This window comes from Sphaeramia orbicularis, chromosome 17, assembly GCF_902148855.1.
Source record: "Sphaeramia orbicularis chromosome 17, fSphaOr1.1, whole genome shotgun sequence".
Lineage (NCBI taxonomy): Eukaryota > Metazoa > Chordata > Actinopteri > Kurtiformes > Apogonidae > Sphaeramia > Sphaeramia orbicularis.
This window is the reverse complement of record NC_043973.1, coordinates 27191243-27217438: the sequence shown is the minus strand read 5'-3', so window position 1 is coordinate 27217438 and position 26196 is coordinate 27191243. Positions and strand designations below refer to the sequence as shown.

Sequence of the window (26196 nt, the reverse complement as noted above, 5' to 3'; positions counted from 1 at the left end):
ATTACGTAATTAAACCACAAACTGAGGAAGTAAACAAATTCATCACCTTAGAAGACAACGCTCAGCAGAGGAACAGCTCACACTGCAAAACCTGACCACGTATTTCACCACAAAAAGAATTTATGCAAACAGATAGTGAAATCAACACATTCCACTCTGAATGCTGATGGATTTTCAAAGCCACTTTGGCAACCGATCACGCAGAACATGTTGTGTTGTAAAAGAAATTTGGCTGAAGATGCTGGTGAAATGCCTGCTAATCTTTTGCTTTAAATATGTGTTCACTATTCTTGCCATGGATGTGAAATAACTAGTGATTGATGTTCAGTTGAGCTTCTAACTAATATCTCAAACACCTCCACAGACTGAGCAGATGTATTAGTTTCAGGATTAAACTTTTCTAACTTAAACTGTGTACTTTTCCCTTAAAATGTGGGAGCTTAATAATATCTAGTGTGTGAAGCGAGGTGAAGCAAGTGAAACTAAACTATACAATAAAAAAAAAAAAAAAGCTTGGTGAGTGAAAGATGACCAGTACAGACCTGTGCTCCTCTGCTGACCTCAACTGTGTCCTTAATAAACCTGATGATCCATTCCAACATTTCCAGACCAGGCAAGAAACCAGATGTAGGCTAAAAATAGGCCTTTCCTTTAGGGAAAAGTGGGAGGTTATAGGTAGGTTTCCAGGATCTTTCCAATTTTAGATTAAAAACACTGGTAAGACAAATGTTCTTAAGGAGACATGGGACAGATGAATAAATTACACTTTTAACATTCTGCTTTTTTATTTACCTACCTTATTTCCTTATTTGCCAACACATTCTTTTGCACTGACACAGTTGGCTTTGGATGTGGGGTACATTTCATTTTGTGGAATGAGGAGATGCTGCCAGGTTAAAATGGACACAGACAGAAAAGGTTAGCATAATACTAAAGTATGTTACATCCTACTTACATAAATAGAGCAAGGTGTTTTTTTTTTCTTATCAATGTGTAATGTGTTATGAAGTTAAAATATACTACATAGATAGATAGATAGATAGATAGATAGATAGATAGATAGATAGATAGATAGATAGATAGATAGATAGATAGATAGATAGATAGATAGATCTGAGCAACAGTACTTCCCTCTATCGACATTTTCAGACCACGTGACCTGTGTTTACATCCTCGTCTCAGCTGTTCTTTCTTCCTCCACTTCGCCACAGCCGCTCGCCGCCACTACTTAACCCGTTCACCAGTTCAGCCAGCTAGTTATCCCTGTTAACTAGTACTTAGCATCCCGTCGGAAACTGACAGAGACTGGTACCGTCTGAAAGTCATAGTCCGTCGCATTGCACAGACTGAAGTGCATCCAGTTACAAAGAGTGAGTTAATGCGACACGACACTGTGAGTATCTGTAATTTCTCCAAAGGTAAATGGTTTCTGTGTGACTTTGGCCCGTTGTGTAGTCGACAGCCCGTGTTTATGATGTCGTTGTTAGTTGGATGTTAATGTGACAGAGCAGACTGGTGCTCTGTTGTTGTGCTAGCTGAAGTAACGGCAGGATAAAGAGGCGAGCTTACCTAACCTGCTTTGTCTCTGTTTTGATGATGGCGCACTCAGGCCCACAAAAGCTAACACTAGCTCGGTTTATCACAACTCCCACGGCGTTACTTCCACGCTACACGGTTATTCACGCTTTGTTCTGCGTATAAACCTGCCTTTAAAGATGTAATAGTATTTTCCAAAGTTTGCACTATTCACGTATTTTGGTGCACATCGTCTTCCATTTTGTTGTCGCGTGCACACAACAACAACAAAAAAAAGGGCTTCACATACCCTCGCAAGACAAAGAGACCTCATGTTTTGTGTTTTCACGTTAACTTTTTGGTAGGGATTTGTCCGCAGCTCTTACTAAAACCTTCACTGCTAATATTTTAGCCTCTTCTGAGCAAACCGGTTTAGCTAGTTGCTGCTAAAGATTGAGGTTAATCGCACTGCAGAGAGCAGGTCAGCAACTGCGTTTTTGTCGACAAGTGGGAACAAAAGCTTGACAACAGACACACAGTCGTTCACAGTAGTGTCAGCCTGAGCATAAACCAGTTTAATTGGCATACATTTGTGACAGATGTGTACCGGTCGGATTCGGGGACTGGCTGTGATTAATAACGGTTGACAACATTTCATGAAAACGGTGTTGTTGTTTTGCTTCACCGTCACACGCACTGCGAAGAAACTGTTCAGCCATCTGATTGGCTGACGGGCAGCCGTCTGTGTGGCAACTGCACCACGTGACCATCCGGCCCGCTGATTGGCTTCATCAGGTGTCAGTTGTGGGACTTTAGGAACATCTGTACGTAAATGCATCACCAGTTACATGCGGGTATATTTGCAATTGAAAGCAACATCTATGGGGGCACTTCATCTGTAAAGGCGAGGTGTCAGTCCACTTTATTCATCCAGTTCACCTTATTCATAAATATGCACGAGCAACACTCTCATAGATCACCAGAATAAACTGAAATCAAATGTGATTATTACACACGGTAGCAACATTATGATTTTATCTCTTTTTTTTTGTAACTTATGTTTTATTAATTTTAAAAGAAAAACAACAAAATGAAAACAACAACATGAACATGTCTGGGTAGCACAGTCTTACCAATTATTTTGCTTATATAATGTCAATTTTTTCCACTTTTTGTTCATTTGTGGTTCTTATAGTCTCAATCTGTGTGTTAGTTTTTCCATTAGAAATATGTCCTCAATCGTAGTTATCCATTGATCCTTTGATGGCACATTCATCTTCCCCCATTTCCTTGTTATACATTTTTTTGCAGCTATCAACATCACCTTTACCAAATATTTATCGTATTCACGTATAGTGCCATCACCAAAGTTGCACAAATAAAGAATTTCAGGTTTCTTTGGAACTGTGTACCCTAATACTTGACATAGGACATTGTAGATCATTTCCCAATATTCCGAAAGTTTTGAACATTTTCAAAAAACATGAGAATGGTCAACATCCATCTCCCCGCATTCTCTCCAACATTCCTGATGCCTCTGTAACTGTTTACTTTTAAACTTGGGTGTAATAAAAAATCTTATAAGGTTTTTCCAGGCAAATTCCCTCCATGCCCGAGAGCGAGTAGTTGTATGATGTAATTTCCACGTTTAGCCCATCTATATCATCAATTACTCACATCACATCATAACTTTCTGGATATGCAGTTTTGCACTTGGTTTTGTATTCATTTGGTACTATCTTTGGATGTATTTAGTTGGTTTGTCTGACTTTATACTGTATGATTTTATAGCTAGTTGTGTATGGCTAACCATAAGGTTATTATTATTTAGAAGGGGGCAGGAAATATAAGATTTTCTTCATCCTGCTCCTTTTCGAGCATGGGTGTGTACATGTTTGTTTACTTGATGATTATTGAATGTTACTGATGAAATGCACAACCATGAACTAACTAACTAAATAAATAAATAATAAATTTCTATGTCAAATTCTCTTTCCCAATTTACTTTTACATAATAAGTTGTTTGCTTATCAAGATTTATTAAGGCTTTATATAATGCTGAGATTATCCTAATATTGCTGATGATTTTATTTCTACTGTTAAACATTAGAAAATGGAATCAATCTGTTCAGACCCAAACTTTTCAGATCAGTTTACAAGGATGAAAGTCTGATTTTTAAGGTGGCCAATGGGCTCTATGCACAGCCTCACTACTTCCTGAACTTCAGGTGGGTCCTTTATTTCCTGTCTTTCATTATTGGACACACTGATTAATCCAGGTGTGCTTAATTAATCATTAGTCACAACAAGAAGTTGCAGGCACACCTGGATTAATCAGTGTGCCCAATAATGAAAGACAGGAAATAAAGGACCCACCTGAAGTTCAGGAAGTAGTGAGGCTGTGCATAGAGTCCATAGAGATGCACCAATACCACTTTTTTTCCAGACCGAGCACAAGTACTTACATTTAATTACTTGCAGATACTGAGTACTGATATGAATACTTAATAATACCATTACAGTTCTTAGTTGTTTTTGAAAATGTGCTTTATTGTCATTGTCATTAGTCTGACTGTAACAAAGTGCTACTATTGACATTTATTTCGTAGGAATGAGCGTTTCTCAATCACTCCAGCAGAGGGCACCACTCTTAATTAACCATACTTGCCAAATACCACGAGGAAGAGTAAAGTTGTTTGAGAAGAAAAAGGAGTAATAACAAACATGGCGATGACAGAGGAGATAATACTAATGTGGATTTTAATGTTAATATTGATATTGATAAGGGTAGGGCAAATATGTCAGTAGTTTTCTGTTAACTCACACAGTTGTCTTTGAAAAGATCCACTACCTCTACAGTTCCAGGTGGTACTGCCTCTCCATCTGGGTACACACAGAGCCTTATATATAAAATAAAATGATGATCCTTATATGGCTCTACGTACACATCCGCTAACTCCTGGAAAACAGACAGAATTACGCATGGAATGTATACAGAGGACAGACAGAATGCTCCATCTGTATCCATCTGTGTCTTTAACGTAACTTGCAGTCAGCGTTACTTTTGTCTTTTGAAAAATCTCCACACTGCTGACCTTACTCCTCTGCTGCATACCTGCTGACTGAATGCCACGTAGTCATAAAATGGTATTGGTGTGGTTGTATCGGAGCACTTTTACGAGTAGAAGTACTCATGGTCAGTATCGGACCGATACCAGATACTGGTATCGGTGCATCCCTAGTGGCCAACAGGTGCGAACATGCTTCATACACAGAAACGACTTGCATATTAAAAGAACACGCTGCGTATAAGGAAACAAATGCTAGAGGAAAACGCTGCAAATACAGAAATGTGCTGCAAAAACAGAAAAGCGCTGCAGATACGGAAACACACTGTAAGACAAGAATGCTGCAGAAACTAAAATAAATACAAGAAGAAAACGCTGCATGTTCACTCACACAATGGAAGTGCTCTAGGCCTCCAGGGGCAGCGCTGAGTTTTCACCTGAGAAACAGACAACGGCGAGAAGAACAGTTTTTTTTTTTTAAATAACTCTTTTATTGAAGATATAGATGCATACAAAACACTGATAGTTTTAAACAAATATCAAGATGTCAAAAAAGAAAAATTGTCCAAACAGATAAATTATTACTTAATGGAAGGGCTTACAGACACACACACAAACAGGTTAAAATATTAAAGATATAGAGAAAAGAAAATACAGCAGAGAGTAAATTCAGTCCTTTTTGAAGAGTTGTTTATAAATTGTCAAAGTTTTTGTGCTTTTTTTGTTAAAGACAAATTCTAGTGAGTGGATATATTTTTTCGAATTCAGACATAAAGACTTAAAGTTTGGGAGTGTTTTGGCACATTTACTTTTGTGTATGTGTAATTTACCAAATGAAATGATCAAGTTAACTATAAATTCAAGATTACGTATGTCGTGTTCAAAGTATATTAATACATTTTGAGATGTTATAACTATAGCCTATTTTTATTATGTTGAGATACAATAAGGTTGTCAGTGTCATATCAAAAGTTAGAAGAATGCACACAATGAAAGAATAAGTGTAAAGTGATTTCAGGGAGAAGAACAGTTTATGGTGGTAAGACTGAAGTGATGTTTGATGTGAGAGAACACACAGATGTAAAGGTCTGTTTCTCGGGTGAAAACTCAGCACTGCCCCTGGAGGCCTGGAGCACTTCTGTTAGAGTGGATCTGCAGCGTTTTTTTTTCTTGAATTTGTTTTAGTTTCTGCAGCGCTCTTTTCTTGCAGAACATATAATGTATTTGTTGCGTTTTGCTCTAGCATTTGTTGTCTTATGTGCAGCACGTGTTTTTTAATATGTATGAAAGTTGTTTCTGTATATGAAGCACCACTATCATTTTTTACTGATATATTTCATGAAATTGCCATTACCTTGTTTACATCATTTTCTTTTAGTGTCGTTTACATAATTTTAATCTGGTGATATTTTTTATGTCTTGTTACACCAGTGTTTCAGTTTGTCTTGTTATATCTGTTACCTCCCCTCTGGTTTTCATATCAGAAAATGAATTCTCATACCATCTCAATACAATATACTTTCCTCTGACAGGTATAGAGTTGTTTACTACAGGTATAGAGTTGTTTACTACTCTTTTTTTGCAATCTAATAAAAACATGCAGGCCTGTCCATCTGATTATGAACACCCTGAAAAGTCAGCATTGGACACTTTCTCACACACTTGTTTGATTTAAGTATTTAGTTTTTCCACTTTTTCAAATTATTCTTAATCTTTATTAACAGTAGATGCACTTCAGTGATCCAGATTTATTCACTTATTTTAGTAGTTTTTTCCTTCAACTTAGATGTTCAGTTTAACAGTTATGTAGTTTGTAATAGTCAGTCGGGAGAGTTCAATTTTGGTAAAATTACATGATTAATCCCAGCTATTGTCATCATTTTAAAAATCCATGATTGTTCAATCTGTCTTTTATACAATGTCAATGCTGTTAGGATGACAAATCTTCTTGTCACTGACTTTACATGCACATAGTATTAAGTTATATTCTAAATGTAAAGTGTCATGAAATAACTTATTATGATGTGGTGTTTTATAAATAAAATTGGACTGAGATTTTTTTTGGTCTTATTCTGAAAAGATAAAATTCCTAATATGGTCTTTACACTGATGAAAATGAATATTCCACTGGTATTCCTCCCCTAATGCAGCCATGCACGCCTCTATTAAATTAGTGTTTCTTCATTGTTTTCTAATGCTGGAAGATGTTCCACTCTGTGAACTAGGGCTGCACGATTAATCGATTTTAAATCGAAATCGGATTTTTTAATTAGGACAATTTTAAAAAAAAGGGAAATCGTAAAATCGATTTCATCTCTCATGCCTCCGGGCCGCGCGCCTCCGCGTGCCCGCGAGCTACCGTGGGCTCTTCCTGTGACAGCGGTCTGTCACAGAAGTCCGTCTAATGACCAGACGTTAAATCTGTTCATGAACCCGGAGTACTTATAGCAATATAAGCCGTGGCTTCACGCACGGATCCCGCAATTGAAATATAACTGCAAGCGGATCACTCATCTTCCGTTGTCCCGGATCCGTACCGTACTGTCTTCTTCCGAACCGGGTCCGGGTCTCGGGGTCATCAGCCTCAGCAGAGGAGCCCACACAGCCCTGTGCCCACACACATCCACCAGCTCCACACATAGAATCCCTCCAGTGTGTCCTGGGTCGGTCTATTCCACGCACGGATCCCCCAGTTTAAATAGAACCGCATGGGGAACACTCATATTAACCTGGTCCACGCACACACGCACGACTGATGCCTGTCACTGACTGACACTGGTATCACTTCTGTGGGCCAGATACCCAGAAAAGAAAGGAAAAAAAAAAAAAAAAACTTTTTTTTTTTTTTTTTTTTTAAGAATTAATTTAGTCCTCTTACTTGCTAAATTTTTCATTCACAAATGTAAGTTCTGTAACACAAAACCAAATATTATTTATGTTTTGTAAGATGTTGAAATTTATTTAAAGCTGTTATATAAATGTGGAAACAAAAAGGTTGTAACAACTATCAGTATTTGCTCTGATTTGGACATTTTCTTATAGTGTATTCCCCCTGACAAACTTATGTTATTTTCTTGTTGTATACATTGTTTGTGTACTCTACTTCATTTCAAAGATTTAATGAAGAGAAAAAACAAAACAAAACTGTAGGTTCATCACGTGATCCCATCACAGCTTTGAGGTCAGAGCAGTGGCTTGCATTGTGGGCTGCTCACGAAAACGACATGTTGACTGCTGTTGCCTTTTCTAGTTATACCCAAAAATTGAAACCGAAAATCGAAAATCGAGTTTTTAGAGGAAAAAAATCGGGATTTTTTTTTTTTGCCAAAATCGTGCAGCCCTACTGTGAACACACACTTCCTTTTTCATTCCTCCAAATACTGCAGTGAAAATGTGAAAGTTTTGATATTTACTCATATCTTTCAACCTGCTGATATCCTGTGTCGTGACATTTAATAGTGGGTGTGTTTCTGGTTCAGATTAGAAATGTGGACTTTTCTTTGGAGAGGATCTGTGTGTCGTGCACACAAAGATAGAGCCAGTTTTCAGAAACCACTGCTTACATGTCTCACATAACCTCCTAAAACCAGAATAGTATCAGCGTCTTAAGTCTTAATGGAAAAATGTTTCACCTAAAAAAAAGGTGTAAATTACATAATCTACCTGTCAATTTCAGCATATTGAACAATTAGGAGTGATAGTGGAATAATGTCATACATGTAAACACACTCCTTATTTATAGACAAAATGCTATACCATGTCATCTTCTTTACTGTAGTTGACAGTGTATTCTGTGTTTTCTGACATGAAGGCTCCATTTTTCTCTGTATGACGTATATCAGTTTCAACAGCTCAGAGATACTGACCGCCATCCACATAAATCCCTCTACAGTTTCCATTGTGAATTGTTGACAGTTTGACATCATGTCATTGTGGTTCAGAAAGAAAAAGACAAGACGGTTTTAGTACCCTGCAAAGCACGAGGGAAAAAAACAAAATTAGAAATGTAAACATAGAAAAGTGCCCCTAGGCAGAAGTGTAGATGCAGCGCTGTATGGGGAATTAAAGTGGAATCTTTCTACACCTCTTGAAGCTCTTTGGTTGATCTTCACACATTCCCCCTCATTAGTGAAAGTCAAGACTCACTTGAGGGAAAGTCATCAACTCAGGACACATTTACTAAAAACAACTTAATAGAAATATGATTGAAAATAAGCAGATTATGGCGAGCGGTTCAACCGTTTTGCATGAAATTACGTATATAATGAGTGAATGCCTAGATGTTTTGGTGGGTTAGAGTAGTCAGCGTAGAAGCAGGTTTTGATTAAGATGAGTGGTTGATAATATAGAAACAACAGACAGTTAGATGTGATTATTTGCAGGAATGGCAGTGAAATAGCAGTTTGATGAAAAGAATAAAAATTGCCTTCATTGCACACATAGGTCACTAGATGATGCGGAATGTCTAATGAATTTTATTTGGCTAAAGCTGCTTTGTTTTAAAGCAGTAGTGCACAGTTTCTTTCTATACCTGTTGTGTATGCTACTACCTGTTCGAGTCAGTACAGTTACCATCAACGTCTGATGCAGGTTTCATCAGATGCTTTGTTGTTTCAGGTTGAGTTACATTTCTACTCATCCGCACACTGTATGACACCGATTCATGCACCGTGCACAGACACGGTGGGTAGCGTAAGGCAGCAGACGTGGAGAATAATAATAGAAACAACTGGGACTCCGTTATACATTTTGGAAATCAGTCTGAGGCCAGTGTTTTTAAACTGCACAAACTGTACACCCACATGGAGTCAGCTGCTTAAATGCCTCTGCGGTTGTCTTCCTCGGCTGTGGTGGGGTAATTACCGCAGAGCTGAGAAGTAGTCAGCCACGCAGACAAAAAAAAAGTCCACTTCAGATGCAGTTGAATGCATCATAAGGTTGTTAAGCAGCCAGAGGGTGTCAAACTGAGCTTAAAACTGTGTGGTGATCGGAAGAATAACTGTAGAAAAAATGGTCACTTTTCCACGAAGGAATTCATTTTATATAGCTAACATGTCATTCATGAAGATCAAATCACTTCCTCACATAATTCATAGTGTATAATAAACTAATCTGACCTTTTGGACACACAGATACATTAACGCCTAAACATGTTGCAGTAGAAGCACAATATATGTAAATAAGATCAGAAGTCCTTCATATTTATTAAAGTCAATCATCTAATAGGTTAATGTATGTATTGTATAAGACGATGATGTATTGCCGTATAATTTTTTTGACCCTCTCGCCTTTGGGAGCATGAATTTGCTTAATAAATGGCTTGTCTATCTGCCCTTTAAAATATATAATGAAATATTCCGTAAAATGTTTGCCCTGTAGTATACATTAGAAAAGAGGTCAATAGGTCACCAAAAGGATGAATGCAATTAAGAATATGCAGTTTTTTTGCTTTTCTAAGTTCATGATTGTACAGTTATGTGTACTGTACAATTTTGGTACTGGAGAGAAAAAAAAAATTACGGCATGACTTAAAGACAGTGTTAAGAAAATTTGCACTGTAATGTCCTTCACATGACTGTATGGTTGTGCTGCATTACAGGGCACAGGTTTCTATTTTGAGAAACATAATGCAGTTCCTTTAGCTGCCTCTTGTCATAGAGCAGTACTCCAGTGGATTCGACTTCACTAATATGTTCCATCTAGATACTTTTTGGAGCAAAACGTCTGCACATGCATGCATATAAAATGAGCATTTGTGGAATACGCTTAGATTTGACATTCCAGATGGTTTATTCTGTGTAGGTGAATGAATTTCCCCTCGCAGACACACCTCATTAATTAAAGGTTTTGTCCTTCAGTTGTCATTTAAAGTGAACAGTCTGTTTTTTTTTTTTTTTGCTTTGTTTCTGCAGTGAATCTTAGACAAAGCACACACACACCCAGTTCAGGCAATGACATTTTATAGGCAGAATTTAGATATACTGCAATCAGCATGGGAAAATGAGTCACTGCAAATGCTTGTCTGGCTTCTTTAGTTTGAAACACGAGTCAGCATTCATAAATGAATATATCACTGTAACAACCATGTAAATAATATTCCGTGTAAATATTTTCTGTATATTTCCATGTGAAATCAGGATTACAGCTACCAAATGGTCACTTTACCTCAGGCTGCCTGTTGATGCACAGCCATGTGTACGTCTGGTTGGCCCAGACAGGCTCCTAGGATTTAGTTACATCAGTGGCGTTGATCTCGTGTTGCTGAAGGATCCGCTACGTGTTCTGTCATCCTGTCCAGCCCGGTGCCGCTGTCACAGCAGCCAGTCAGGACCTAACAAGGCAGCGATGCCAAGGGTCAACGTGAGGACATGATGTGTCCTAGGTTGACCAGCTGCGTCCTGTTTACAATGAGTCATTTTTATATATCAGTATCAGTATCACTGCCACCATGAGAGGAGCTTCACTGTTGCAATACATGTTATGAACTAGCTGGTGTTTTTTTTTTTTTTTTTTTTTTTTATTTGTCTTAAAGGTATGAGTGAATAATAGCCCCTGTTTCAAGACTGTGCAGATCATGATTTGTGAGACTGCACAGCACTGCCCGAAAGCAATTTGCTTGTAGAATACCTCGCCTGACCCATTTTCTTGGAATTTCTTTCAACTGCAGGAAAGTGAAAAGACTATGCATTACTGAGAGGGCAGAGGGAAAAACTGGGATAAAAAACACACTGCTGTACAATCAGTGATGTTGAGCGAATCAATGATTCTTTTGCCTGAAAGAAAGAGCCGATGGAAAATTACCCTAGGAGCCCCACCACTACAAAGTCACCTCTGAATTTAATCTTTATTAGCTGAGTCAGATGTGGAGATGCTGAGGAGGCAGAGAGAGAATTCAAGACTCGTCTGCCTCGCCTGCATCTCCAGCTTTGTGGCAGAGAGGAGGATTTTTGTTATCAAAGCATCTCTAAAATGCAGTGTCCAGGATGCAGTATTTTATCGTTACAGAGCATTATTCTGATTCATCGCCAACACAAACTTGTCCTTACAGTCACATTTTATAACCCTCAGGACTCCCCTTAAATTAAAACACTGTCCTCTTGTTCTTTAACAACTTATGGCCTCATTGTTAACATGTACAGACAGTTCAACTAAAGAACAGTTATTAAAATATGCTTGACTTAGTGAAGGAATCCAGAGCTTTACTAGAGGAAAAAAAGCAATAAACTCAAAAAGGATCTGACCTTCATTATCATCTTAATGCCAGGTTTTGGTCTGTATGTCACAAAGTGCAAATGAAACCTTTAAAAAGCCTAAAAAATATTACATGAACTGTAAAACTTAAAGTTCAAACAAAATGTATTTGGACAATGTGTGTATGTGTGGTGGGATTATTATAGAGTTGAGGGATGTAAGTTAGTATATAGACCAGTGCATGAATGTTTTTTTTTTTCCGTTTTTTCATCAGTCTGACGTAAAACGAGATTTTCAGGCGATTCCTAAAACTAGATGAAGGGAAACCAATTAAACAAACCACACTAAAACTTTGACCTCATTCATTTATTTATTGTGGTCTTAAAATATTTAATCTTCCGTAATTTAAATATTTAATATTAGATCATTTTCCATTATACATAAATAAGTAAGTTTGAATTTTTTGTCTTCTTTGTTTAATTGGATTCCATTTATCTAGTTTTAGGATTTCCTTGAAAATATGATCACATTTTAGGTCATATTTATGCAAAAAAACCAAGTAAAACCACAGCACTTATCATTAATGTGACTTGTAGAACATTTGTTAAACAGTGCGTGAAGTGTGGAAATGTTTGCTTCACAAATTTTTATAAGACATAAGCTGAAGTTGAATCATTGACAACAAAAAACTAATTTTCCCTTTTTTTCAGTAGCACAAATGAGGAACATCTGATGCAGAAAAGCAATTAATATTCTGAAAGCGGAAAACCAAGAGGTCGCGTTGAAAAGCTGTTCTATTGAATTTCTACAGAAAATCACAGATGGTCAAACAGTTATTTCCAAAGCTGTATATATTATTGTTTTCAGATGTTGGGCTGTATTGAATCTGCTGATCACTGCAGTTGGCACAAAGGTGTTGAGAAATACAGTCTTTAAAGTTATTATCCTGAGGGGGATTAATTTAATAAAGTATGATATAATTTATTGCATTCATTGTCCAGTCATTTTATTGTCATCTGCATACTTTTAATCCAGACACATTTGCACTTATGGAAGGAGATTAATATATTTCTACTTGTGCCATGAGTAGAAATCTGCACTTGACTCGCAGATTTAACTAGATGCTTTTTTCCCCGCCGGGCAGATTGCTCTAACATGTTTTTTTTTCTTATTTGTCTCAGGTCATTTGCCGCATGGACATGACTGTTGTCTGAACTGACACTAGAGGAGTCACAGTGGCAGGGTCCTTCAGCAGGCTGTTCATCTCCATGACACTCTGAGGAGGAATCACTCATCCTGAGTACGAGTTCTGCCCTTGTGTTTCTCATTTCTGTTTCGCCATGGGGGGAGCTGTGAGCGCCGGGGAGGACAATGATGACCTCATTGATAATCTGAAGGAGGCCCAGTATATTCGCACAGAAAAAGTCGAGCAGGCTTTTCGGGCCATAGACCGCGGAGACTACTATCTGGATGGCTACCGGGACAGTGCCTACAAAGACTTGGCGTGGAAGCATGGCAACATTCACCTGTCTGCTCCGTGTATATACTCGGAGGTGATGGAGGCCCTCAAACTGCAGCCAGGACTTTCTTTCCTCAATCTGGGCAGTGGAACAGGCTACCTGAGCACAATGGTTGGCCTCATCATTGGTAAGTACACCTGGACCTGTCCCATGGTTTTGTGTTTTCTGTCTGTTGGAAATGTAAAATCCATTTATATCAGAGCATAATAATGTCAACGATTTGTAATATGCGATGTTGTAACAATGCTCTATTGATTTGATCTGAAGGTAAATGTTCTCCTGTTGTGTGTTTTTTATTTTTTTTTTAAAGGGCCGTTTGGTGTGAACCATGGAGTTGAGCTCCATAAGGATGTGGTTGAATATGCCAGAGAGAAACTGGATGATTTCATTAAGAATAGTGACAGCTTTGATAAGTGAGTACGAGATGTGTTTAATTCATGTATTAGTGAACAGTTCACTCATGTGAGCCTTAAAGGTTCAGTGTGCCACATATAGAAGATTTATGCTCCGTATACATTAATATAGTGTTTCGTTACCCCGTACCCAAAGGAGAGGCAAGAGGTATTGTTTTTGGTTTGGTTTGTTTAACACTCTAGCAGCAAAACTATTGGTTGAATTCATACCAAATTGGGTTTATAGATTGCCAGTGACCCAGAATAGATGTGATTACATCTTGAGAAAAGTAGGTCAGAGTTCAAATTTTTTATGAATTTTTTAAATCTTTTTTTCCATGCCCATTTACTTATAATGGGCAAAATTTCCAATGTCTATAAAACATCAGTTTTGTTTCAGTTTACTTCAAACTTGGCACATATATTGAGGCAGTTGATATGCTGACATCAGTACACATGTAGACATGGTGACATCAGCTGGATCAATGCCAAAATAAGCTACAATACGTGTGAGGGGTGGGGTTTGTTGTGCCTGGCACAACTTTTTTTTTTTTTTTTTTTTTCAATGGACATATTACCATCACCTTAACACACAACAGTCATTTTACAAACTATCTGAAAACCACTAAATACTGGTGCAAACGCTTGGACAGACCTTTGTGTCTTTTGGACTTTAAACTGTAGACACTGAGACTTTCAGATAATATTGGACACAGCAGATACAGAGGCTTTAGTTTCTCATTAACTTAAACAGCAATGACAAGTTAAGCTTCCTTAGGTCTTGGTTTGGGTTGTCAAAGTGTTTTTTTATATTAACGTATATAGATTTCAGCACAGTACCATGACATGTGTCCATCTCCCAGAGGTGTTTGTGCTGACCTCTTATCTACTGCAGATACATCACTGACCTGTACACCTATGTGACCTATATTTGTCAGGTGCATGTTCATTACACAAAATAACATCAGACAGGCAGGAACTGGGGTGTGACACCAGTGTTTGTCCACATGGATACACACAAACTACAGGTTTTTTTTAATTCTCACTGTGCAAAGTGTTTCTGAAAATCTCCATTTTTGTAACCTAATACAATGTTTTGGACGAGAGGCCCAAATGTAGAGAAAAATATCTGTTTTGTAAAATATCTATGTTAATGTACATTAGGGGATCTAACTGCAGACGCAGGATAGAATAAAAAAAAAAATCTTAAAGCTGAAAATGAAAATCATTTTCATCACCGTGGAATGGTAGATTTTTACTTACAGAGGAAACAGTCCACCTTCCCTACATGGGTCCACCATGTTGTACATCCATGTTTCTACAGTAGATCAGAACCACCAATGATTTTTTTATTGATCACATTGAATACTGATCCACAGTAACCTAAATAAGGCATAGCACTTACATAATGTTAGAAACAGAATGAAAATGATAAGAATTGTTCTGTAGATGGATACTTGTTTTCAGTATCAACTGTTTTTATCATCATTATTCTTCGTGCTCTCTTCGTTATATTGCAGATGAAGCCTTCACCTCAGGATAGTTTTAGATTAAATAAAGCTTATGTATCTATGGCTTTACTCTCCCAGCTCAGTTTTATAACTGCAAATAATGTTTGAGTTCAAATTACAGTTCACTCCTAAAGCTTTTAACATTTTCTTTCTCTTTTTTAAAGGGTTCTTTCCTTTCTACATTCTAGTCTTACCGAAGTAATAACCTCAAAAATTAATGAATTCCATGTGGAAATAGAAGAAAGGTCATCACCTTCTTCTCCTTTTTTAACTTTGTATAGCAGGTGTCATCTGAAACTAATGTGCTTTAACACCACCTACTATATCATTATCCTGTTCATTCACAATGAGGCAAATCTTTTTTAAGGTATTGCAAGAAAAGTTCCAGTGGTATGCCTATGACTTTGCTTGTCAACCAGTGGTCATTTATTTAATTTTTCTGGGCATTTATAGCATGTAGTCCACCTATCACCAAGCAGCACAGTGTTCTCAGCTGTGAAATCCTGCCTCGATAGTTTGTGTTTTCTCTGCTTATTAGTGGTGATGCTAGGTTTCAACAGCACAAGTGATAGGGGAATAGATGAAATTCTTGACCGTCTTGTTTTTTTTATGTAGTTTCTGTTTGGATCTAATGAAGCCCCTATAGGGAAGATGAGGGATATTTACTGCTAGATGCTGTAATATATTACACGCTTAAACTCTAACAGTAGTACTAATAATGATATTCTTATAATAATATCACTAATAATAATGATATTATATTAATGCAAATGTGTTGACTTCTATCCATTGAATTTGCATTATTCTGTCACAAAACGGGGACATGATGCTGTAAAAACAAACAATTTTGCTTCTTTATCCCTCTCATCCTCTCTACTCTTGATTTTTTTCCCCAGGTTTGAGTTCTGTGAACCCGTCTTTGTGGTGGGAAATTGCCTTGAAATCTCGACAGATAGCCACCAGTATGATCGCATTTATTGCGGGGCTGGAGTACAGAAAGACCATGAAAATTACATGAAAGTACTGCTGAAAATTGGAGGCATTCTAGTGATGCCTATAGAAGATCAGGTAAGTGCTACAAGCTATCAGAATAAACACTGAACAAACACACCATTATCACTATTCAAATGTTAACACATGAAGGGAAAAAAAAAACACAAGGTAAAATAGCTTTGACCTACAAGACTGGTTATGCAACTTTCACATGCATTATTGAGCCACAACTGCCCCTGGATCTGAGCAGCCATTTAAGGAGCACACACGCCTGTATAAATAAATGTTTTATTTAAAATGGTGGATGTGTGGACAGACTCTGGGACATATAAGAGGGCATTCAGAATATTTTGGGAAGTGAGAGAAACAGCAGCTGGCAAAAACCCTTATGCAGCAGAAGGGCTAAAGGTCTCGATAGAAACACGGTGAAGGGTTTGGGGCATTTGAAGGAAACAGGAGCTGGACTGATCCGAGCTAGAACAGATCAGACATCACCGGAGGAATGAAATTTTCATGTTTACTCTGTATTTGTACAGGGATCGGATTACGTCATGTACATTTATTTACCAAACACCAAATTTAGAAGCAACAGCTTAAGGGAGTCAGTCTTTGTGATGTAGTGGATTCTTTTACAAAGGTCAGTCCTGCTAACGGTACAAACCTGTACAAACATGTGTTTCGTTGAGTCCTAGAGAAAAGAAAAATTACCTTTTTTTCAGAGGTCTTTATAGGCTCTTAAAAGCATGGAAGTACATCCCCCATTTGCTCAAGCCCATGTCCACACGAGTAGTGAATATTTTCTGTAAAAGCTCTTTGATAAACCCTCTCATTAGCATCAGCCAGTGTACCACCCCTTGACAGAACAGGCTGCTTAAATGACTCTCAAATGGACACATATGAAGCCCATTGATTTAAGAAAAAAAAAGAGATGAGAGCATTTAGGCTGAAATTAAGTATAATTTACTATTGCCTAAGACAGTGGTTCACAAAGTCAAGAAAATCAGAATTTACTGTCATACATCTTGAACTGCTGCAAAATGTAGATTATAGACTGTTCCAGCATCAAAACAATGAATCATTTTCAGATCTTTTATATCTATTTCCTCCTGTTACGACTTCTTTTTTTACATCTGGTTTCATGTTTTCTTTATTTTCAAAGTGTTGTCTGTCTTCATATACATTTTTTTTTACTATCTGTTACATCCTGTGTAATTTTTCCGCAGTTTGTCTTGTATCAGGTCATTTCTGTTCTGTTATATCTCTTCCTTCTCATCTACATTTCACATATAATATACAGACAAAAATCCTGGGACACATCACACCCACAGCTTGTAGTACTTCCCATTCCTATTGATCTGCCATGTTGTCATGACAAAAATGTTCATGTCAGTTGTTAGTCAGGTTGTAATTACCATGATAAATATCAGATCAATATCTTGGTCCAGCTTAAAGGCAGGTTTTTCTTCTTGAGTCAGGGTTGAAGAAGTCAAATGGTTAGCCCACTTGTGGTTTGCAATATTTATTTCCGGTCAAAGCTTGACAAATATTTCAGAAGTCTACAGGTTGGACATTTTAAATAATATCTAGAATGGTTAAAAAAAAAAAAATCAACGTGTAAAATTAAGCAAAAACAGCTTTAAATAGCAGTTAAGATGAAGATGGTTACAAAATTAAAATTACACATTTATTGCATGATATTTATTACAATATAAAATTAATCAAAATCATTATCTTTTTGTTGTCCAGGTCCCTGTTAGCAATGAAACACAATAACCCTTTCATGCATGAATCATGAGAACCTTAATCAAGATTTTTTTCCTGAGTTTTTTATTCCTCTTTAGGCATTAAAAAAACAATGTGATTGAAAAATTTTTTATGAACCTCTTTTTTATGAAGTTGCAATAATGTCCACTCAGCTGGACACCATGCGTTTAATTTTTGAAGCAAAGAAACATGTATTTACTGATACTGTGTGAAGTCTATGAAATAAAAACATTTTTAATGCTGCTGATTTGTTGTTTTCTCACATTGTAACATACTGTAGTACTAGTCATTATTCACTTCATGGAGATAATATGAAAAAAACCTTTTTGTTGTTAATTACAGTCAAATAAAAATAACAAGCAGTTTCTTTACACTCAAACATGTTACTGCAGATCAGGTTTATCAAGAACAGAAAAGTTACAGTGATGTATCAACTGCAGTGTATGAGATGATGCATGAGCGCCCAATGTGTTCGATGATATGGAACTAAAACAACAAAATCCATGACTATACAAGACAACAGCTTTGAATAGCTGTCCACTGTAGTAACCACTATGCCTGAAAGGGCTAGTTCAATGTGTCCCAACACTTTTGTCAACATTTATATACTTGTCAGAGAACTCACTTTCTGCTATTGTCTCACTGATCATGTTTTTTTAATGTATTTTATCTGACATTGAATACAGTTCAGCGACCCATTTTGTGTCCTGACCCTAAGTGTGTGAAAGGCAGTTCTAAAATACACTTAGATGATTACACTTCCTTTGTTGTGTTCAGTCATTTTATACAGAGGTTAGAGTGATCACATGATACAGATACTAACTAGAGATATGTGCAGTATTTATATGTTTGGTTATGTGTGTGGTATGTTGGGCTCGAAAACAGCTTGCTTAGAGAGTATGAAAGGATAGAAATAAATAACTTACTTGAAGAATATTATAAAAACAGACAGAATTTAGCATTGTTTGGGAATATGCAATGAAAACCAGCCTCCTGCCTCTGAGTCTGGAGCTTTTTTAATTCCACCATAACCATCCCCAACCACCTCTTTCAATATTTCACCCCTCTTTAACAACATAATCTTACTAGCATTGCACTTCTTTCACCAGCACTTATTCGTACGACCCCAAGAGGGATGCATAGGTAAAAATCGGTTGCTCTGATCCTCTTCAAAAATTGACCAGCAACGCATTTATTGTGGTTTCATTAAAAACATCAGAGTGTAGAGCAGAGTATTATCATGTCGAATGAAGAGCTCCTTCCTTTGGGGGGACATTTAGAGATGGCAAATAATGGATGAACCCCGGACTTGGCCTCCAGGCATCTCCTGTTTCGGCTTGTATTATCAGACCTGTTGTGTGCCAGTTGAAAACCCCCCAAACCATTTCCCCCTCCCCGCTGACATTATACCCTTATATATTAGTACCATGCGTAATGAGTCTGTAGCCTCGTGTGGTTTAATTGTGTTGCGATAACTGCCGTACTGTGGACTGGTTTGTACTCGTTACGGCCCCAGCCACTTGATATTTGTCCACAGAGCAATATTCTCACACAATTAATGCGGCGGTTTATCTCAGAGCAGTATGTTTGTAGAGCTTTTTCCGAAGTCCTGCAGCTTCACAGTTTTATACTATATGCTAATTCAAAGGGAGGCCCTGTTTCCTCTCTAGAGGCCAGTTTATGTTACACTGGTTGCGCAGTGTATACTCCAAACATCTGTCAGTCGTAATGAACACCTGGAATTTGGAATAACATCATTAGGTGTGTGAATGCTACTGAAAATGCAACTTCTGCATTTATACAGAAATGATTGCTATAGACTGTACGGCTGATGTTAGCAGAAATGTAAGTGAACAAAATGGGTCCTTGTAAGAATCAGCCCTGGTAGCACTTTCCCAAAATGACAGGAAATGTCACAATTACTAGTAGTTAAAATATGCACTAATATGTGTGGTTACAAATGAACATCGGTGTATTTTTTATGTTTATAAACAGCAAACAAGTGCAGATGTGGGATGATCAGCAGATTATGACAATTTGATATCAGACACTGGTAACACCTAGATAATAAAATAGTAATGCCATGTTAAGTACCAAAATATTAACCATTTATTCAGTGGTCATGCATCTCACGCTTAAGCCTTCAGTGGTGTTGACCTGACCTAATCCACCCCTTAAAGGAGTGATATTTTGCTTTTTTTTTAAAAATGGAGTTATACATTTTATAACATTTCCCTGTGGTCTACATAAACTGTAAATGCTATGCTTGGGTCTGAATTCTTCATTAATTCAACTCCACAGGTCCATCTTCAACACTATTTCTGAGTAATGACACCAGAAAGGTTGTTTTGTGTGCTGGCCCTTTAAATGCACATGAGCCACTCCATGCCCCACCCCCTACAGGTTGTTGGCTGTGCTGCTCTGTCCCGTTCAACCAACATATGAACATGTTAGGTAATTGGCTCAAAGTTTGGACATATTTTCAGTGTGGACTACAACCACTGCTGCTGATAAACAATTATGGCGTACTTGGAGAAATGTTCGTTGAAGTCTTGACCTTGTATGTGCAAATGTTGTGATGTAACTAGTTACAGACGTAAAAAATTAAGCAGGAATTAAAATAGGTTGTAGAAATCCACTCGATTTTTGCCAAAATGAATATAAAGATAGCTTTGCAGCACCTGGAGGGTACAAATTCAAACTTTATGATCTATTAGGGTCCAAATACACAAATGTACCAAAGACTAATAAAAGTGGGTTTAGTAAAATATGACCCCTTTAATATCAATACTACACTATTAATACTGTGCAAAAAATGCAGTATAACAGACTGGTATCTCAAGTGGTGAGTGTGAATGTCATTACTAAAACAAGAAACCCCATAAAAACAAGTCTGCAGGTCTTCTTTCACTACAGCTGCACCGTCTACAATAATTCAATAAATCAATATTTACTTGATAAAATGACAAATGTAAAAATATTAATAAAATGCATCATACTCATCAAAACCAGTGCTTGATTTTTTGTATGTCTGCTACCAAATCCATTTCTTCTCATCTGTCGGCCATTGTGTGTGGAGAAAACACCTATTAAATCTAAGCCAATATATTTCAGCTCATGTGAGTCTCTACAGATGCGGTTTTGTAGCCGAGCTTGTTCTGTCTAGTCGTCCAATCAAATAATGTGAAAATGCCGAGTTTATTGTGCACCTGCTAGATCGCCCCCATGTGGCCATCATTAAATCCGGTTGGTTAAATTAACAGGTTTATTTTATTTATTTTCAGCTCCAGATCCTGCACTGTTGATTCTGAGCCTCAAGGCAGATTTCTTTTGCCCAACAACACGTGATGACTGAATTATGATCAGATAAACGCTGTAATGTACACGTATACTGCTGGAAGCAAGGGAAAAGATACGAAATAAAGAAAACAGACTTTAATATATCTTCAGGGAACAAATATAAAACCGTAGGTGTAAATGTAGGTCAGTGATTCTGAGACGTCCTTGGTGGTCCTGACAGACCACCTCTGCATTTCTTATCCCTAGCAGCAAATGGAAATTCTTGGAAGTAAACACGGTGATTTCTGTTTTACAATACTGAAATTCATCTTACTGTATGTTAGAAATGCTCAGTCTTGTTTAAAGGTAATACTTTGCCAAAACATTAAGCATAATCCACTTTTTTTTTAAAAAGTCTACTGCTTAAGAGGAAATTTTCAGTTTTGCTTCATAGAGACACTAATATTTTGTTCATAGAGAACAATGTTTATAATTTAATGGAGTGATATTTTCCTTTTTTTTAATGGAATTATACATTTTAAAACATTTCTCTGTGGTCTACGTAAACTGTAAATGCTATACTTGGGTCTGAATTCTTCATTAATTCAACTCCACAGGTCCATTTTCAACTCTTTCTGAGTAATGACACCAGAAAGGTCGTTTTGAGCGCTGGCCCTTTAAATGCACGAGCCACTTCATACCCTCCCCACCCCCCCCCCCCCCCACCCCAGGTTGTTGACTGTGCTGCTCTGTCCCATTCAACCAACAACTGAGCATTTTAGGTAGTTGGCTCAAAGTTTGGACATATTTTCAGTTTTTACTACAGCCGCTGCTGCTGTCAAACAATTATGCCGTACTCTGAGAAATGCTCATTGGAAGTCATGACTTTATATGTGCAAATGTCATGACATAACTAGTTATAGATGTAATAAATTAAGCAGGAATTAAAACAAGTTGTAGGAATCCACTAGATCTTTGCCAAAATGAATATAAAGATAGCTTTGCAGCCCCTTGAGGGTTCAAATTCAAACTTTTTGAACTATTCGGGTCCAAATACACAAATAAATGTACCAAAGACTAATACAAGTGGGTTTAGTAAAATATGACCCCTTTAAGACTGAAAAAGTGTTAAAAAATATATTTAATGGTATACATGTGATTTACCAACTCCCCCATTCATTCCTGTTAAAAACACTTATAGTTTCTGTGTAATACCCATGAATCAGGGCTGCACCTATGTATTACCAAACTGTCTAATATAAATTGCTTTCCAAAATTTGAAGTAAACTATTGCATAAATCTTACTTATGATAATAGTGAAAGGTCTTAGTGGATGAATAATCACACCACTTAAAGACACTCAGCCTCTTCAGACCTTTTGTCCTTCATGGCCAGTGTTATAAAGTGTTAGGTCGTTTCTAAGTGTTCAGTGTGGGGTTCATTTTTTGTGTCTTTTATGCAGCTGACCCAGATAACCAGGACTGGCCAATGCACATGGGAGAGCAAAAACATCTTGGCTGTGTCCTTTGCCCCTTTGGTCCAGCAGAGCAGAGCTGATGGAGAGAAAGCTGACACTGTCCAGCTGCGTGAGTTCTCCAGCCTCCGTCCTCAACAACACTAAAACACACTCTTTACCTTCTGATTTTTATTATCTTACACTCAAGTATAAAGTCAGACACTACATTCAGTGGGATGTGATGAATCCCTCCCTGCAGCAGGTTCATACACAGCCACTAATTCCCTGTTTCTTTTAAATGCAGAGCCACAGTTGTACCTCTGAAGGCTTTACTCACTTATGCTGACCTAGTTGGAGCACTTATATGGATTATTCTTCGTATTGTGGCGCGTTGCCTTTAAGCGCTGTGTCGTCTCTCTTTGTCCTCAGCTCCGGTGACCGTCCGCAGCCTTCAGGATCTGTCTCGGATCTACATTCGCCGCACTCTCCGAAACCTGGCCAATGAGGACAGTCAGGGGAAGGGCACGGTGCAACGGGTCCCCCAGAAACGCAAACGCAGGCGCTGCCGACGGCGACGCATCAACACCTACGTTTTTGTAGGCAATCAGCTGATACCCCAAATGGTGGAGAGTGAAGAGGAGGAACACAATGAGGAAGAGCACAAGGAAGTGGAGGAGGAGGAGGAAAGAGACATTGGCGACATTGAAATCCTTAAGCAAGTCAACGTGTTGAGAGACCAAATAATGGCTCTGCCGCTGCCGGAGTCACTTAAAGCGTACTTGTTGTTCTACAGAGAGAAATGACCACTCCATTGTCAATGGGTGCAGCGCCTGCTCAAATGCTTTTCTCCACCGTTTTCAGTACAAATGTAGCATTATTTCCATGAAATCTTGATGACAAAACTGCAATGAAAGAGACGTCATAGATAATATTGGATAATAATGTTATGATTGTCATGTTACATTTTCATTTTTTTGTATATCAGGAAAAAAAAATATAAAAAGTATACTTCAATGGACGTAGTTTCCAAAACCCGTTTTCAGATTCAGATTTTATCTTAATGTTAAGATGTCTGCAGACATGTGCAGATGCAAATTGTACAAAAAACAAATTTCTTACTGTATTTGTTAAAATATGATCATGCTAAGACTTTTATTGCACCTTTTTTAGAAGCTTTAGCCGACTATCAGTGTCTGTAAATTTAATAATGCTGAAAGAAATAAGACACTGAAATAAGGCCACATTATCCCATAATCAGTCGGAGAGATGACGACGGTGACAGGCTTGTATAATCATGAATAAGGAACTTGTCATGACTCCTCATTTTTAGCTTTAGGTCAATGTGTTTTCTACCTTCCTATTACAAAAAAAAAAATCACGACGAAATAAGACTGGTTCATAACCTTTTCTACCGTGCACCTTTTCTTGTAACTTTTTCTACCAGGTGCTGACATTCTTGGTTTTTTTTTCCACTTTGCGTACGAGAAGGTTTGGTTAGCGTCCCTGAAAATGACCATTTCTCCTCCCCATATTTTCTTTTCTACTTTTAATGCGAATAATATTAGTTCTATCATATCACACACTTGAAACGATGACAGAACTGATGAACAGAGGGGTTTTCACATTTTTAGCTTTCAAGACCAAACTGGTAAAGTTGAGACGTTGGTCAGTAATGCATGAATATTCTGTATATGTCTTGGGTGTTGTTGACTTTGCTTCACATCTTATGATCGGTCACTGGAGGTGATGTTCCAAGTGATCAACTTCTGAAATGTAGAGACGTTCTTTCACTAAAAGGACTCGAGGAATATCTGTGAATTAGACGGCCCTTGCATTTTTCTCGCCCCTCTTTTTTTTTTTTTTTTTTTTTTTATTACTGATAGCAATGCAAAATCAGAATCGCTGAAGATTTTGAAGCCTTTTCTATGCTGGACTGTAGACGTATCGGCGAAAGCACCTTATTCTGCGGTCCTCAACTGAAAAATAGGTGCCATTTTTTTTGGCTTAATTTGTATTGTGGACTGGACTTTACAGTTACAAACAAGTAGAATTAACTTGCAGAATTTCCCTGATGGTGATGGCTTCTAAGTGCCAACGTACCCCATCACATTAGGACATCTGCAAGGGTTTTCCGTTTTATTTCCGGCACACAAAATTTACCCGACCGATGGTACATTCCACAGTATAAAAGCGGTAAAAAAAAAAAAAAAAAAAAAGTAAGAAAAAAGGAAAAAAAGCACATCACTGATAGATGTCACACTTTCTTGCTTTACTGTCATGAACTTGGACTTTTCTCCATCTTACTTTGAATGCATCATTTAGTATTCTGAAAGCTGAGTTGAATGTTGTTGATATTAATTCTATTCAATATAAAAGTGATATATATGTACTGTTATATGATTCTGCATACACTTTTTTGGCATCTGGTTTGTAGTAGCACCCTTTTTGCTGTACTGTATTTTGACACTGGGAACTCCGTAGATCAAAACTTCACTGCTGTCTGTTAAATAGAAAAGATATATTAGTGATATAGATCTTCATTTTGTTCTGGTGTAATAACAGATATTTTGTTTTTAAACGGGACTGATTATATTATCAGTAGTTTTTGTGTGTGAAGAGGTAACATTTGTTTTCTGTAAGGTTTTGTTTTTTTGTTTTGTTTTTTTTTACCTTCATTGAAAAGCTTTGCAAGTAAGCAATAATGGAATAATTTCTCAGCTTCTAAATACCAATAACAACATAGTCCCATTTTGATTTGCGTGGTATCCATTAAAACCCACATGAGATATTACAGGCATGCAACAATTTATACACCATTATCTAAAATGTAATTGCCAATTAGAGAGCGTATAAAGAACTGAATGCAGGGGACCTACAACCTCGACACTCAGGTCAGGCCTTGCACCAAAGTTAATGGGACTGCTGTGATTACATTTAATGCGGATGAGATTTGACTGCAAAAAAAAATAAAAAGCATTCACTAAAGCTCAAGTCCAACCCAGTTTTGCGCTCTTATTAACTTAATTTGCTGAGGGCCAAAACGATTATGTTACACTTTATCAGGCTTAGGTTTATTTCTCATTGTGTGCTCAGTTCATTTTGGAAATGTGTTGTTTCTTCGTAAATGTTCAACAAAAAATAATAAAAAAAAAATAAAAGGTCACAATCACATTATGCCTCCTCTAATCTCTGCAACCTGCCTTTTTCTTAATTAATAACTCATTCACCACATGTTTTTCTTGCACAAGTGTATGTTTTCTTGTATTTTTTCAGTGAAAATCATGTATTTTCCTTTATTTAATTCACTGATCATGTAGATGTTTATAGAAGCTCAGATTAACCCATAAAGACCCTGTGCTACTTTTTTGGCAGTCCCCAAATGAATTTTGCTCCATTTTAAACTTACTTTTCACTGATTTGTCACCATTTATTATAATATTATGCTCTGTATTTTGTATTTTTAAGTGAAAATTTGGTATTTCCATATGTTGAAGTTACTGATCATGT

At 37.3% G+C, this 26196-nt stretch overlaps 1 protein-coding gene across 1 annotated transcript; it reads left to right on the top strand.

Moving 5' to 3' along the window:
- Window positions 1-1148: 1148 nt before the first annotated feature.
- Window positions 1149-25834, top strand: pcmtd1 (protein-L-isoaspartate (D-aspartate) O-methyltransferase domain containing 1). Its single transcript, XM_030160030.1, has 6 exons — window positions 1149-1393; window positions 12956-13421; window positions 13605-13707; window positions 16094-16265; window positions 22696-22819; window positions 23119-25834. Exons 2-6 carry the CDS (start codon window positions 13115-13117, stop codon window positions 23490-23492), a joined length of 1080 nt encoding a protein of 359 aa, XP_030015890.1. The 5' UTR covers window positions 1149-1393; window positions 12956-13114; the 3' UTR covers window positions 23493-25834.
- Window positions 25835-26196: the final 362 nt, after the last annotated feature.

Bases quoted from the DNA above. Each gene is read 5' to 3' on its own strand.
- pcmtd1 (XM_030160030.1), top strand. From the start codon at position 13,115: ATGGGGGGAGCTGTGAGCGCCGGGGAGGACAATGATGACCTCATTGAT. The intron at 13,708-16,093 runs GTGAGTACGAGA...TTTTTTCCCCAG, and splicing joins AATAGTGACAGCTTTGATAA to GTTTGAGTTCTGTGAACCCG. The intron at 16,266-22,695 runs GTAAGTGCTACA...TCTTTTATGCAG, and splicing joins TGATGCCTATAGAAGATCAG to CTGACCCAGATAACCAGGAC.